At 37.0% G+C, this 17,169-nt stretch overlaps 1 protein-coding gene across 2 annotated transcripts in view; it reads left to right on the top strand.

The window, feature by feature from the left end:
- The window catches only part of Ostn (osteocrin), a 44,765-nt gene that overhangs the window by 11,898 nt on the left and 15,698 nt on the right, over positions 1–17,169 (top strand). For both annotated transcript variants that reach the window (XM_029470661.2, XM_021185349.2), the window contains 2 exons: positions 2,069–2,167; positions 5,257–5,465. In XM_029470661.2, coding sequence (XP_029326521.1) covers positions 2,069–2,167; positions 5,257–5,465 — 308 coding nt within the window. The remainder of the gene's footprint in view (positions 1–2,068; positions 2,168–5,256; positions 5,466–17,169) is intronic.

A 17,169-nucleotide genomic window follows, 5' to 3' on the forward strand; every position in this document is an offset into this window, starting at 1 on the left:
GTGGCACATAGATGTTGCTTCATGTGCAAATAATAGAGAGCATATAAGAGAAAGGCCTTATAGGTCAATCAATTCCATCCTATTGAATTTTTTGAAATAAAAATTATTTCTCACTTCATAAATTAGAAAATTAAAGCTCAGGTGAGTTAAATAAACCATGTCCAAGATCATAGCAACACTAAAGCAAAATGAGACTCAAAACCAATTCTTCAAATTTCAAACTCTTTTTCTGTTTGTCCTAGAAAGTGTTCTAAGAGATTATTTTATGAGGAGATTAACATCCAAGCCTGTGGTCTTCCATCACTTCAATGGGCAATTCCTCTTCCTTTATTATGCTGTATTTTAAGACGATCACATCAAACCTCCAGGCAACAAACTTAATGGAATCGTGATGAGCTGTAATCAGAAGCATAGTGTTTTACTGTAAAAACTCTGAAATTTGAAATTTGTTCATGCTTACTACTCACAGTTAAAAAATGTAATATACTCAGGTGTGTTTACTTTCTAAAATTAACTTCCTTACATTTCTTCAAGTCATATTAATTTTATTCCCACCTTTATCTTCCTTCCTCAGAGGTAACCATAATCAAGAAACAAGTTTTGATGAGATATACACACACACACAAACACAGATAGAAGATAGATAGATAGATAGATAGATAGATAGATAGATAGATAGATAGATAGATAGATAGATAGATAGATAGATAGATAGAAGGATACATGGATATATGGATAGATAGCTAATAGGTAGGTAGGTCGACAGAACACAACATATGGAATTGTTTTGAATATTTACATAGCAATTTATGTAATAGTTTGTATAATGTAGATAGCTTTATGTCCTGTATATGTTTTACACTTCCATATTTACTCAAAATAATTACTTTGAAAGCACATAGCCATATACATATTAAATTTATTTGTTTTAAAACTAGATATCCATTTGGGTAGTATCATTTAAACCCATAATTTGAATGTTTCTTATTTAATTCAGGCCGTGCTCTCTTGAATTAGAGCACCTCAATTGATTTTTATTTGTACTACTAAAAGTAGTGAGGTTATGAACATTCCAACAGCTATATCCTTATACGCATGTAGACATTTCTCAAGGATATAAACCTAGAATTGAAATAAAGGAACAGTTGTTGCAACCTGACTATTTTTAACCTCTCTCTGTATTTTGCCCAATTTCCCTCAAACAACTCTATGCAGTTCCAAGTCCACCAAGAATTTTTGTGACTTTTTTCCCAAATACTTCTAATACTTGCAGCGAAGAATTTTTAATGTGATGTGCATACTACGCAATGGTGTTTGTGCTGTGGAGTATACCATTGTCTTCTCTCTTTTCTATGAAACATCTATATATAATAACTTGGGCCTATTTTTTATTTGATTGTTTTTATACTTTTCTAATCAGAGTGAATTATGTGTCCTAGTAGCTTTTTTTTTTCTTATTTATACATGTTGGAAACATCATCTATGTTCTAAGTCTCTTAATTTTGTTATTAGGATTTGGTAGAATCTCAACATACATAATTTTCTAATTTTAGAATATTAAATTTTGACACTTTTTAAATAACATATTCACCCTTTTGAATCTTGTTTATGGAATCTTGATTCAACAAAGAATATTAAGATATTCTCTTATTGAATATATAGTGTTTTCAGAATTTTTAATTTAATGCTTTCAGGTGTACCATGAGCCTGTTTCAGAGACAGGCCCAATGCTTTATTCTCTCACATTTTTTGTCAAAATGAAGTTGTAATCTCCCCACTGCTTCAGTAATAAAATTGTATAATATTGATGTCTCAGATATTTGTCTAGCTTTAACTAAGTTATTATTATAGATATATAGATAAAATGTATGTTACCTTGGAAATAAATCCTTTATATATTTTGTTACAGGAGACTGACAGATTTTATTAGGCATTATTTAGGTTGGTTGACATGCACTGCAGCACAGAGAAGTGAATGGCTTTACTTCTAAGAAACTTTTCATTAGCTTCTGTTTTCTGTATTTATATTTAAACTAATTACTCTAAACCCTGATGTATCTGATCCTAGATGCTGGACTGGAGATCAGCAAGTACACACTTCATCCTGGCTATGATTGTGATGCTGTGGGGCTCAGGAAAGGCATTCTCTGTGGACTTTGCATCAGAGGTAATGGAAATTAGCTTAGGATGTCACATGAAAGGGCGCAGGAGATGGCTCAGCCATTAAAATGTTACTCAAGTAATCATGAGAGCATGAATTCAGCTCCCCAGCATCCATAGGCAAGCTGGCTACAGCAACAGGCACCCAGGATTCCAGTACTGGGGATGTTAAGACAGAACTTCTGGTACGTTTTAGCTAGCCAGTCTACCCTTGTCGGTGAGCTCCGTATTCAACAAGAGTGCCTAGCTTAAAAAATAAAATAAAGTAAAATACTTGATGTTAGTCTCTGACCTATTTTCACACACACACACATACACACACAATGATTACATTTTAAGAAACATAAGCTTTTTATACTACAATCAGAAGATTATAGTATAACCATCTTCAGAACACAAACTCAAGAAGATAAACATTTTTTTCTGTTATTTCCTTTCATTGCCAATGGCATTCAAGGTCACAGACTTCAAATACATAAATGATAATAACTATTGAGTTAAAAGAACTCAGAGCAAGTGACTTAGATATTTTTAAAAAGTTAATAAGATTTGTATTCCTCAAAAAAATAAAAAAGTAAAAATTAATTTATTATCACTACAAACATTTTAATTTCATCATTGCATCAACATGAGACATTATTGTATATAATATAAAGTTGGTTGCATGCTGAATTTTACATAGTTTTAGCCAAACCTTTTATTACAATAGGACACAAAATTATGGTTTTTATATTATATTAGTTGGAAGACTAAAAACCCTTTCCAGATGTCTCAGGTCCTGTTATTTTGTCTGTGGTCTTTTGTTCTCCCAAGAAGATTCTTTTTTCAGGGCTTGGTAGGCTGTGACCATTGGCTTCATACAGTAGTCAAGAGTATCACAGCCAGATACTGCTGACTGAATAATGTTCTAACATTCTTGCAGGCCACAGGTATAGGCACCTGTTACACCCCTGGCACAGTCCTAGGATGTTCAGAATCCCCAGCCCTTAACAGCAAGGAGTAGTACAATTTCTGGTCCTAAAGTGTCTAAGGTTCGTAAGGCCTGCCACATGTCTCTGGTATAATTCCAAAGACTGTGATTTTACTTTCCTAGCTGTTTAGAATCATCTGTCCTTCAAACTCAGGTCCATGATCGTTCACACCTTCTCTTCACTGCTTCCACTTATGTTGTTTCTGCCTTGGAGGTTCTCTGGTCAAACTCTCCAATTATCTGTTTCTGTTATGATGGTCACAGCTGCCATTGAAGAGAAAGTAACCAGCCTTGGTTTGTACCTCTGCTACCTTGGTGCCTGCTACCCCTCTGCTGCCAGCTCCTGTCTTTGTTGTAAAAACTGTGAACTGTTTCTGAAGCTCTGCCTTGCCTCTACAACCATAAAGGCGGCAGGAAAAGCCACTGCCAGGGAAGAAGCTTTGCAGTGGACCTAACATTGCAAGGGCAGAAGAGGATTTCTATCAGTCGGTAGTTTAGCACATGAGTTCAATGTCCTTATACAGCCAGCAATACAGACTGCTTACAGAAAATCTTCATGAAAATATGTTTACACTAATCATAGCACTGTTGGGTTTATACCAAAGGCAATGGTCCATCTGCTAGGCCACCCCTCTGAGCCTGTTGGGAGTAATTGGAGGGAAAATCGAGCCCAGCTGATTTGAAACAGTGTCATGACTCAGTGTCATGACTCGGTAGCCAGCAGTTTCCCCTGTCATGCAGCTTCCTCCAGCCACCTCTTTAGTATGTGAAGATGTTAAGCGTCATTGTGTGTGGCAGGTGATGGTGATGTGTATGTGATGGGTGCTCAGCATAAGGGTATTATGCTCAAGGCCACCAAGGTAAAGATTATCAACTGCCCTTTAAGGAGTTGAGTCATTCCAACCACACTATTATCTTGAAAAAGAAACTCAAAGGGAAATAAACCTCAAAGAGAGAATCTACAGTAAGAACATATTAAAGTTCATATTAGCAGCACTCTTGCAATGCTCACCCCCTGATTAGAACCCAGCAGAGATCTAGGACTCCCCAGTCTGTCTCATTTGTGTCAATATTAAAAGATTTTTGCCTTCGAAGTTATGTCTCCCCCCTCTTTGTGGAGTCTTTCCTGGGACTTAGCACCCTTCCTCCTCACATCTTTGTTGTGATCCACCTTGTGACCCAAGGAAGCATGTGAGTAAAGGGAGAAGGAAAGAAACACTGAGGACAAATCTCCTAGAGAATAGTCTCAGGTGCCTAGTACAGAAGCTGTATTCCATGACTATGGAGGAGCTTGAGATTTGTAACAACAGCAGCTTCTAAAACGCTGGTCCTGGGCTTCAGAAGATAACAGAGACTTTCCACACTGAACACTCTCAGTCTTTTATGGCTAGCATGAAGTACAAAGAGAAACCATACATAGCAGATAAACAAATAAAATTTGCCTGGAACAGTACTATTCTTGGGGTAGTTCTACACATTGTTTATACTTTGTTAGTAAATCATATGGGCTGAGATATTAGTTTCCTAGGGCACAGAAACAGCATTTTGTATATTTTCACCTCCCTTACCTCTAATGCAGAACCTGGAACACAAAGATGCCAGTGGCTAATGAATGAGTCATGGAAGTAAAATAGAATGACAGAAAAAAAAATTCAGATTTTTGTTATAAGCAAAGTGTCAGGACAGACATTGCATAGAAGAAATAAAAGCTTAATCAGATAGCCACTATCTTGTGTTACTTATACTTTAATAAGCAATGTAAATTTGTGGTAACATTTAAAGTAAATTGTAATGTAGGGACGAAAGAGATACAGAGGGGGTACTATGATAGACAAGGAAGGATGCAGTTGTTCTGGGGCTGAATCTGAAAGACTAATCAGTAAATATGTTAAATTTTAGAAACATGCTGGGGGGTGGGGAAGGGTTGTTCTTTTCTCCTGGGTGTATTCTACCTCTGTATGTTTTAGTCCCACAAAGTTTAGCTTTCTTTCTAAATCGTAACCCTGGGAGAACATAAAAGGATCAACAGGCATGTCATCTAGTGGTAGGAAGTGGCTATTGCTAATCTTGTACATACTTATATTTCATGATTTAAGTGAACAGGAGTATCTTTACCTTCCCTGTAGGAGTTTGGAACAGCAAGCTTGCAGTCGCCACCCACAGCCAGAGAAGAGAAGTCAGCCACTGAGCTTGTGGCTAAGCTCCTGCGTCTTCATGATCTGGGGTCCTTAGAGAATGATGTATTTGAGACCAAGAAAAAGAGAAGCTTCCCTGGCTTTGGGTCTCCCCTTGACAGACTCTCAGCTGGGTCTGTAGAGCATAGAGGGAAACAAAGGTAGGTGGACAAGGAAAATAACCCCACGGATGGCTCTTCCATTTTAGATTCTGCAGCATGATCCCACGATGGGCCAAGGGTGGGAGTGGGTGGGTAGGAGAGCAGGGTAGGGGGAAGGTGCAGGGAACTTTGGGGGTAGCATTTGAAATGTAAATAAAGAATATATATATATATATATATACATATATATATATATATACACACACACACACACACACACACACACACACACATATATATATATATATATATATATATATATATATATATATATATATATCGGCAAATAAAAAAGCATCATGGAAAACATAGATGTGAACAGAAACTGAGTGTGCTGGTCAACTTGTGGGTCAAATGATTATGTAGAAGCAGGAGGAATATGGTGGTTTGCTTTAATATCTTAGTGTGCTTCTCAAGGAAGACATTCTTACATGGAGTTTAAAATACTATTGTTTGTGGTAGGTAAAGGCAGTGTGTATGTGATGGGTACTCAGTCACCTGAGAATGCTACTTCAAAGGTATAGGCAGAGCAGTGTTTTCATGTTATTCTTAATACAGAGCTTCTTAAAACAATATGAATTAATATGTCTCCTACCGTGGATGCTCTACCGCAAAGGATGTTCAGAATTTGTTTTGAAACACACTTGTTTAAATCAAATTTCTTTTTTTTTCCTGGCCATGTGTTTCATACAAAATATTCCATAATCTTTGGATTATTTCTCTCTAGATTGAATATAAGTACTTACCAAGATAAAATCAGATGACAAAGTCAATCAGAACTGTTTTGTAAGCTACTAATAGTTACAATATGATTAGAATATATTCTTCGATGCTTTCCCTTAATTAACGGTTAAAGAATCACTGTATTACTCTCAATAACTTAAACCACCAATCTATACATAATTCATTTTCTACCCTAAGTATCTGTTCTTCTCGCTGCAATTGCATATTATAGTGCCATAAGAGTCCCCTCGTACCACATCTTATTTTCGCTGTCCTCTAATCCCATTATGTGTATGTGTGTTTGTGTGTGTGTGTGTGTGTGTGTGTATACACACACACACACACACACACATATATATATATTGCATAAGTATTTCTCCCTCACTAAAGCTTCTCTGATTCTAACCTAGTTATTTGTTTTTCAAATTGATTGTTTCTGGTCTTTCTTCATGTCTTTCTTTACACTATCTCCATTTTATCACAAACCCATCCTAGTCTTCTGTCCTTTGATGATGATCATCTACATAAAAATGCTTATATGAAACATTTCCCATTGCTTATAGAGTGAAGATTAATTGCTCAAGAAATAGTGCAAAATATTTCTGGAATAGCACACCATGCTTTTCCATCATCAACATATCTTCTGCCAAGAATCCCTTGGTTTACTCAGTATCATGACTGGTTCTGTTTGGTGATTCCATGATTATGTTGATAATAAAGTTGCAGAAAGCAATGTCTTTCAGTCCTGAAAATTTCTCAAAGTTCTACTAGGAATGGAACCATTCATTAGAGGTTGAAATTCATTTAAACTGTAATTGAAAACCAACTTATAACCTATTTTGAAATTTATATACTCTAAAACAGACAAATAAAGATTTAGTTACATTTTGAGTCTAAGTGTGATGTCATACTCTTCCCAGTGGGAAGGAGAAGGAACACACATGCACGCATGCGCACACATGTATGCATGCTAACTAATCCTCAATCCGAATTATAGATAGAACCATAAACCAACTTTATGAACCAATGAGTTTTTTAGGTTACTTACATAAATGTGGGTGAAGGGTCACATACAGGAGCAGAAAGAAAGATGACTCAAAGACAGCTGTATCACCGAAGCTCACTGAGAACTTGAAACACACTGCACAGCCTACAGGCAGCTTAACAGTTTGGAACTTGTCCTTTCTAGGTCCCTCAGTTGTTCTGAACTTCTTCAAGGCAGCTCAGTTTTTCCCTTCTTGCCTGGTTTGTGAATCATCTAAGCCACTTGTCTATCTAAGTATGTCTCTACTATTTATATACTCTTGGAAAGGACGTGGTATAGTAAATCTGGTTGGTTTCAGGGACTTCCTGATGCTATTTATGAGTGTTTACTTCTTGTCTAGAGAACTTTTCTGAGGATGGAAAGTTTCAACTTCAGATGAGCAAAGCAACCAGAGAGACATTAGCATAAGAATTAGCTACATCATTACTTTTAAAACTATGTTAGAATGGTTGGTTTAAGGAAGACAGAGTTGTATTATAGTATATTACCTGACATTATTTATAAGTATAATTAGCAAATATTCTGGGGTAATGATGATAGCAAATAAAATTCTTAATGAAACTTTACCATTTTGTAGTTAATTGGGAATAAAAGTGTTTTGAGACTAGATGCTTGTTGATTTTAAAAGGAAAAAAAGCAAGAAAATTAAATATTAAGTTTAATGTCTTTTGTCTTAAAAAATAACAGATAATAGCTTAAAAGAGAGAAACTCAAAGTTATATAAAAGCATTAGTGTTGTAGAAATTTTTAATCTGAAAGAAGCTTTCTATCCCACCTTTAACCATTTAGTTCCCAGATAAAAGACACATACAACCTTTATATTGAAAACAATCCTTAAACAGCACAAGAGCTGGGCAGATATCTGCTATTAGAATCTACTTTTCTATAGATAATCTTGAGTTATTACTTACTAAAACTGTTTCATCTAGATTGATCTAAACTCCAGTTGGTCAGGCAGCAGAGTCATATTTTCATAAATTCACCTAACTTATGGTGTCTTCTCCTTCCTCCTCACCTTCTTCTCTCCTTGTGGTTCTCCTCTGAGCATCCAGGCCCAGGAACCCTAAAGCCCACTTATGTCACTTCTGCCCAGCTATTGGTTGTCAGAATCATTATTTACCCATCAGAAATAACTTGAGGGTAAGGTTACACAGCTCACTTGAGTCTACATATAGTCTCTGGAACAACCAGGTCTTGGGGACCCATACTTTGTATTACAATACACAACAAAAGACCAAACCTCAACATATTAGTACAAAAGTCACCATGAAAATAAAATTCATAACATTCCTATGAACAAAGAGATTGAAAGGAAGTACAATGGAGGTGTGCAATAATGTAAAAACTCATAACCACATCTGCTAAAAGATTATTAAAATCAATTACAGACAGAAATGTCAATGAAGATAACTTGAGCATTACGATCTGAGCATTTTCAGGAGGGTAGGATATGGCGTATGGCAGAGCAAAGTACCTGGCATGTGAGACCCTGTGCCATTCTACAAAACTGAAAATAAAGTCGTAATTATGTCTTCTCAGGTTGACTGATAAAGGAAAAATTCAATCCCACTTTGTATTGAAGGAATATGATTAGAGGTAAGACAATTTAGAAGGGTAAAGAAAAGGAAATGGACAAATGCAAATCACATCATAAAAAAATAAGTTAATTGAGGGCTAGGAAGATGGTTCAGTGGTTAAGCATACTTCCTGCTCTTTTTGGAGACCTGGGTTTGATTCTGAGCACCCACATAGCAGCTCACAACCATCTGTAACTCCAGTCAGCCCTAGCAGAACTGATGCCTTCTCTGATACTTTACAGGCATCAGACATACATGTGATATATAGGCATACATGCAGAAGAAACACCCATACTCAAAAAACCTTACTTAATTAATTAAAATGGAAAAACATTTAACAGCATTCATATAGGAAAAAAACCATAAAAATGGTAAGTAGAAAATTAAATCATTAAATTCTGCTATCTAAGTATTTAAAATAGTTGTGTCACATGTAACTTAAAATACTACCAGATCATGTGGCTAGTTCGTGAACTGAAATAAGTGAAATTACGTATCTCAGATGATAATACAGTTACTACACAAAAACGATTTACACCGAGCAAATCAAGAAATAATTTTACCACACACCTCTGGTAAGAGGGATATGGGAAACGCCTCTAACCAAGATCAGTAGTAAGATTCCACATTTAGATGCACACAGTTCTGGGTTAGGTATCTAGCACCATGAAATATATTGAAAGAAAATAAACCTTAAAACTTTCTTCAGAAATTACATTATGGCTGATGACATTGATATTTCTATGCTAACAATATTGATAATATATCATGGGATAACGTGTATGAACATATATTTAATAATCCATTGCTCCTGATGCTAACAAGAACTCAATTTCATAGAGGTGGAAAAATGAGATAAAGTCCTTAGACAAAACTGTCAAATAAAATTTATCCTCAGATATGGCATGATTTCAAACAGCTTACAAAAGTCTGAACTACAAAAAAAAGAAACCTTTTATTTAATTTTAATATATTGAAAATTCATTCAAAAAATCATCAGTCTTTAGCAAGCAGCCTGAGCACTAAGACTGCCACAATGCAGGTCCCTTCTCACTTAAAGAATATGCGAGACTCCTCAGAGACAAAGCTGTACTAAATTTCCTTCAAGATTTTGATATACCTGATCTGAGAGAGCTTTCTTTTATGATAGCCTGACCAATGGACCCAAGCGCACACTTAGACACATTCCTGCTGAGGAATACTCTGAGCTGGGCTTGAATCACAAGCTACACAGCGTTAATAGTTTAAGTCCATGAATGAACAATGTTGTTTTAAACTGCTAGCTTCCTTTAAAGAATGGTTTTCCAGCTCACAGTGGGAAAACGTGTGCATGAAAGGGAGTTTTAAGCCGACCTTTCTTGCATGAACTCTCCCTCTCAGAGATGTAAACTTTTCTATTCAGTCTCTATTTGTTCTCTTATTATCTGGAAAAAAATAAGAAATGATGTGTTTGTAGATAAGGAAGAAAGCTTCTTTTATGGAATTATTGCAGCTAACAAGTACGAATGGGATAATGGAGTATCCATAACCTAAACCACTAACACTGTCCTGGATCCAGACACTGTCACCAACTTCTGCTGTCACGACAGAGGAAAAGGTCACATGGTCATCATGTGAAAGAACCCCATAGCACCAGTCAGGAAGCATTGTTGAAAAACAATAAAAAGGAAGAAAAGAAAAAAATTAGTTTTATCTTTAGATCTAGATACAATATTCAGCAAACTTTATGTCAGAAATCCTTCAGCGACACTTTGGTGAAGCAAACAAGCACAAAACCCTGACTGTGTAAAACAGAAAAACAAATAGCTTGAATTTTGTATAGGAAAAAAATGATGGAAGGAAAAGGGATGTTAAAATAAATAGACTTAAGAGACTCATGGACTACGTTAGTCCCTTTGGTAAATCCTGATTTAATAATGAGAGTGTTCTAAAGTGTGAATCTACAAGAAGCAATATGAGTGAGAACAGAGACTACTTAATGATGCCAAATAGTTTTTAGGAAAATGATGACAAGATAAAAATGGCATACTCAGTTAAATATTTAAACACGAAATTATAGCCCTTGAAATGTGGTTTGATATTAACTTATAAATCCAGAATAAATTGAGAATTCTATCAGTATAAAATGCATTTAATACAGATGGTCTACTGAACGCAGTGACACATTGCCTGTAGAAGAAAGCATGCTTACTCTAGCTGAGTGGAACTCCAAAGAGTCATATAGACTGCCAGCTCAGGAAAAGACTGAAAATCAAAATATGATTTCTATTTATTGTTCATGGCTTTCTTGGCATCCTCTAATCAAAAATTGAAAGTTAAAATACCGAAGTTCAAAGGCCATCCATTTCTATTCGAACTTTGCTTGAAAATAATATAGTGGTGGGGTCACAAAGAATGAAGAAAGTTAAGGGTCCATTGTATGATTTTTATCTTGGCAAGCATCTGGAATATTATATAAATTTTAATTAAACAATGAAATAAATACTAAATTAGAACTACTATATGATGTACTAAGAAAAGTATTCTAAATACATAAAAAAAGATATGGAAGAGAGAATGAGAAGTTGAAAGATATAATTCAGTCTACCAAGAACTTTTTGTGAACAAAATAGAAGAGCTAAAATAATATTTGAAGATATAATTTCTGGAAATTTTTAAAAGTAGTAATATATACATATTAATATATATACATATGCTACTGTGTATATAAATTACTAAGTAAATCTTGACAGATATAGTTAGTATCATTATTTTTATAATAGTGCATCCTTGTAATCCCACAATATGGGAGGTAAAAGGATATGAATTGACAGGAAAAAATTCACAGAAACAGAAAGAAATTAAATAAAACATTGTTCTTACTTTTCTAAGGGAAAAAAAAACAGCATAAGAAGTAACTGAAACCTTTGGGACATCACTTGAGAAGGTGACATAGGACAGTTCAGGTTCCACATAGTTAATAAGGACCCAGAAATAGCTGTCTCTTGTGAGACTATGCCAGGGCCTAGCAAACACAGAAGTGGATGCTCACAGTCAGCTATTGGATGGATCACAGGGCGCCCAATGGAGGAGCTAGAGAAAGTAACCAAGGAGCTAAAGGGATCTGCAATCCTATAGGTGGAACAACAATATGAACTAACCAGTACCCCCCCCCCAACCCCCAGAGCTTGTGTCTCTAGCTGCATATGTATCAGAAGATGGCCTAGTCAGCCATCAGTGGAAATAGAGGCCCATTGGTCGTGCAAACTTTATATGCCTCAGTACAGGAGAACACCAGGGCCAAGAAGTGGGAGTGGGTGGGTGGGGGAGTGGGTGGGGGAGCGTGTGGGGGACTTTTGGGATAGCATTGGAAATGTAAATGAAATCAATACCTAATTAAAAAAAAAAAGAACAGGAAAGGTAAAATAAATAATACCAGAAGGAGATCTCAGCCATGCACAGGAATGCTATCTGTCACAGCCAGTAAATATTCCTGGACCCAAGCTGTGGGCCAGCAACGATTGCTATATAAAATGAAAGAGGACTCTCATCGAATTGATCCCCTTGACAAGCTAAGTGGGGGTCTTTTCATGGGCCTCTCTCCACCTCCACCTCTTTCTAGAAGTTTGGCCATGCTAAGAAGAGGGAATACATTTGTTTACACAATGGCTGACCTTCATGTTTGAGAAATTTAAGATTTGCTCTAACTTTTTTTTTTTAAGATTTATTTATTATTATGTAAGTACAGTGTAGCTGTCTTCAGACACACCAGAAAAGGGTGTCAGATCTCATTATGGATGGTTGTGAGCCACCATGTGGTTGCTGGGATTTGAACTCAGGACCCTCAGAAGGGAAGTCAGTGTTCTTAACCACTGAGCCATCTCTCCAGCCCAAATTTGTTCTAACTTAAAGTCTTAAATGATTTATATTATATTTGAAACATAATACTTTATGCATTAGAATTACATTTCAAGGGCATCCTCTCTAAGAAGTTCTGGTATTACTCATATTCAGGGGAAGGACACAGGAATTCATTTTCTTACTCTTAAAACGTGTATTAAGTGATCTGTATATAAGACAGGTTGAAAACTAAGGGAGGTAGGTTTTAACTACTGCAGAAAGCATTTCTATAAGCCTGGAGTTTGAACCCATTTTCATTTCAACTCAAGGTTATATGAGCGACAAAGTTCTGAGCATTTAATACCTCCTGACTTGTTCTCTGCACTGACAGTTGAAGTGTAGGCTTTGTTTCAGTTACATGGTGCTAAAACTGAGAAATCCATTCCTGTCCTCATTGGTAGATTAGATTTATATGAGTGCATGTGCCTTGTCTGAGAGAACAGAACAGTGCACATTATGCCATGCACATTTATTGTATACCTGTAAAACAATATTTAGGGAGGAAGAAAACTGTATGCTTTGGAGAGGTCTCATTAGAGATGAACCCAGAAAGATGGAGGAAAACCAGAGGCAAAATGAGAGCGTTAAACACACTGGAGTGCATGTCAGGGCATATGAGGCAATGGGGGGAAGGGATCTGATCCTTCTCATTTTCTGTTATTTGGCATATTTTTCATCTAAATATCACACCAAGTTTATTTTTAGGTGCTTGGAAGAATTACTTTGACTTATAAGGAAAATTCAACTATAATTTAATTTTAAATAATTTTCCCATTTCAGCACACTTATTTAATGTCTGACATTAATGACTGTCCATCCCATTTGCATAAATAACAAGAAGCAGGCACGATTCCATCCTCAGTATACGGAATGACCCTTTAATGCAATTGCTACTGATGATTTAATGCCATTGCCTGGAATTTTTCTGAAGAATGATATTTCACAACATTCAATATATCTTGCAAATGCAATAACATTATTCTATATTTGAACATTTTTATAAGTATTATTCATATAACCCCATTAATATTTTGAGGACAGAAAACCAAGTAATATTACAAGAAGAATTAGGTGACACTTCAGGAACAGAAATTTTTGAAGAGGCTATTTCACCAAAAGGCTGTATAGAAACTCTCAATATAGTCTAATGATGCTAGACATGCAGCAGCCCAAGGGCCTGGCCTAAGCACACACTGAAAGAGGAGTCTGTATATCAGGACAAAATTAAGAAATTAGAATCCAGTGGGTGTCATTCAAGAATATAGCTCACTGAAAATCTTCACAATGGAGTTTGAGGAGGATGGGAAAAAATAATTTCAAGAGTGTTCTTGTTCTTCCTCCCCTTTCTCTAGCCAAGGACATCTATGGCTGGACTCAACAGAAAACCAAGAAACAAAGGGACATCTATGTATTCCAGATAGTTCAGCCTCCCAGGGTTGAATTTATATGAGAAGATATGAACAGACAAGTCAGAAGAGAAGATGAAAGATGCCTATTTCAATTACTCACATACTATACATCTAGATCAGTAAATCAGAGCATTATTCTTATAAATTTAGGACAGAAGAACTCCACAAAATATAATTAGAAAAGAATACTTATTCCTTACCCACATGTGTTCAAATCAACCCTGGAAGATGGTCTCCATCCCTCAAGTGATATTAAGGGCAGATCCTACAATGCCTCTGCTCACATATACGGAATAAACACATTTCCTTTCAGTTTTGTCTTTTTAAAAAAGTAATTCATTAAAATATCCATTTATGCTCTTTCATCCAACCTCCAGTCTTATAAAAACTTTCCTTTACTCAACTCCAGCCCATTCAAGCAGGGGAGTTTACCTGGGAAGGGGTTGTGATGTGTTACGTTTATTCTATCCCCTCTGCCACTTCCCTGCACTAGGCTGCTTTTTTCTCTCTTCCAACCAAGTGAGCAGTAAAGCAATACTGACAAGCACTATCAATATCTACCTTTGTGAGCAACTGTGGCTTCTTAAATCCCCTTAAAGGGGGATGTTTCTGCTGGCCATCACATAGCATCCACTGGAACTGTTTTAAACACTCTTGCCCCAAGTAGTGCTTTCCCTCCTGGAAGCCAAGTATACTTTTCATCTTTGTCTCAGTTTCTTGGCTTTTCCATTCAGTAGCATCACCAGCATTCCTGCAGATGTGTACCCCATCACAACTGTCAGAGAGCCCTCAGAAATGCCCCTGCCATATGTAACTCAAGCAACTCTAGCCTCATGCTCCATGTCCTTGATTTTGGTCACTGAATAAAGTTGCTTCATGAACAGTTCCCTCCTCACTGCATAGAGTTCTTTGTTCTTAGATACTGAATATCTGGTCAACCCTCAGATTCTCTCAGTGGTGTTCTCAAGGCCTTCTCTTCTTGGAAGGTAGAAGAAAAGCACTTCTGTTGTCCAGTAACTTGATCCTTTGAAATTCCTCCTGACCTACTTGACAATGCTCCCTTTGGGATGTAAGATTGGAAACAATCAGTTGTAGCAACATCCTTTCAAATATTATATATGCCTGCCTCACTTGAGAATGCAAAAGGAAATATTTGCTACCTAGTCTATTTTCAGTTTTTCTTCACTTTTGGAGTGATCAAAACCAAATACTAAAATAAAGAATATCATTCTAAGATGCTGACTCATGACAGAAGAAAGAGATATGATGATCCTCATTTTATTACGTGATTTCAGGTAGATAAATTACTTCTCTGATATGATCTAGCTATAAATTATACATCTTCATTTATCTTCAAGTTTAATGACATTCCATCTAAAATTATTTCATACATAGAAATTAAAACTCCACTGGAATAATGTGCTTATCAAAGGCCAGGAAAAATAAAGTTAACTTTGATTATGGGCATTAAGTAAATTCTCAGCATTCCATGCCAATGATATATGGTCTCTTGCCCTACACCAGTTGGAGATCCAGGATAAAGTGGAGAATAGTGGTGTCATATTCAATTTACTGGCATGACTGGTAGTCCCCCAAATCAAAACGAACATCCTAACATTTTTATACCCCTTTTGATGCACTGTAAGGTAATGTGACAGACTTGGGCCAGCTGAGTCATCTCACAGTCCGTGCTAATTTTTTCCAACTTCTGTTTGGTGATGCCTGGCGGGAGTAATTCAAATGGGCTCCATTTCAGATGTTAGAACACACAAAAGGTTACAGAGGATAGTGCCCCTTTTACAGGCCCCTGTGCTCCTTGTTAAAAGGCCTGTCTATGCACTGGGAAATGCCTTCAAGCATAATGATCTTGGACCCTGCTTGCCAGGGCTCCTGTTTTATTGCCAGTCTCTTCTCACCTCAACACCACATGCATGTCCACATCATCTGACTTACATACTACGCTGAATAACGTTCTCTCAAAGGGATAATGCTGAGTTGAAAGAGTGATTGTAATGTACTTTATTATCACTTCCAAAAAGAAATTTCAGTGCAGCATTTTAGTGTAAGTAGAAAAGTACTAAATAGAAGTGTGGTAGAAACGCAATGTATATTAAGAATGAGAATTAAAATTAAAAACTAGTACAAAGTAGAAAAAAAATGAAAAGGTAGAACTTTAGAAGAAAAAGTTTCATTACCTCCTCAGAAAGGTCAAAAGTCAACCCAGTGAAGCTCACTGTGTCTTAGCCTGCAGCACTGTAAGCCAGTGAAGCTCACTGTGTCTTAGCCTGCAGCACTGTAAGCCAGTGAAGCTCACTGTGTCTTAGCCTGCAGCACTGTAAGCCAGTGAAGCTCACTGTGTCTTAGCCTGCAGCACTGTAAGTCAGTGAAGATCACTGTGTCCTAGCCTGCAGCACTGTAAGCCAGTGAAGCTCACTGTGTCTTAGCCTGCAGCACTGTAAGCCAGTGAAGATCACTGTGTCTTAGCCTGCAGCACTGTAAGCCAGTGAAGATCACTGTGTCTTAGCCTGCAGCACTGTAAGCCAGTGAAGATCACTGTGTCCTAGCCTGCAGCACTGTAACCCAGTGAAGCTCACTGTGTCTTAGCCTGCAGCACTGTAAGCCAGTGAAGCTCACTGTGTCTTAGCCTTCAGCACTATAAGCCAGTGAAGCTCACTGTGTCTTAGCCTGCAGCACTGTAAGCCAGTGAAGCTCACTGTGTCTTAGCCTTCAGCACTATAAGCCAGTGAAGATCACTGTGTCTTAGCCTGCAGCACTGTAAGCCAGTGAAGATCACTGTGTCTTAGCCTTCAGCACTGTAAGCCAGTGAAGATCACTGTGTCTTAGCCTGCAGCACTGTAACCCAGTGAAGCTCACTGTGTCTTAGCCTTCAGCACTATAAGCCAGTGAAGATCACTGTGTCTTAGCCTGCAGCACTGTAAGCCAGTGAAGCTCACTGTGTCTTAGCCTGCAGCACTGTAAGCCAGTGAAGATCACTGTGTCTTAGCCTGCAGCACTGTAAGCCAGTGAAGATCACTGTGTCTTAGCCTTCAGCACTATAAGCCAGTGAAGAT

This window comes from Mus caroli, unplaced genomic scaffold, assembly GCF_978045245.1.
Source record: "Mus caroli unplaced genomic scaffold, Mus_caroli_1 scaffold_17, whole genome shotgun sequence".
In the NCBI taxonomy this organism is placed as follows: domain Eukaryota; kingdom Metazoa; phylum Chordata; class Mammalia; order Rodentia; family Muridae; genus Mus; species Mus caroli.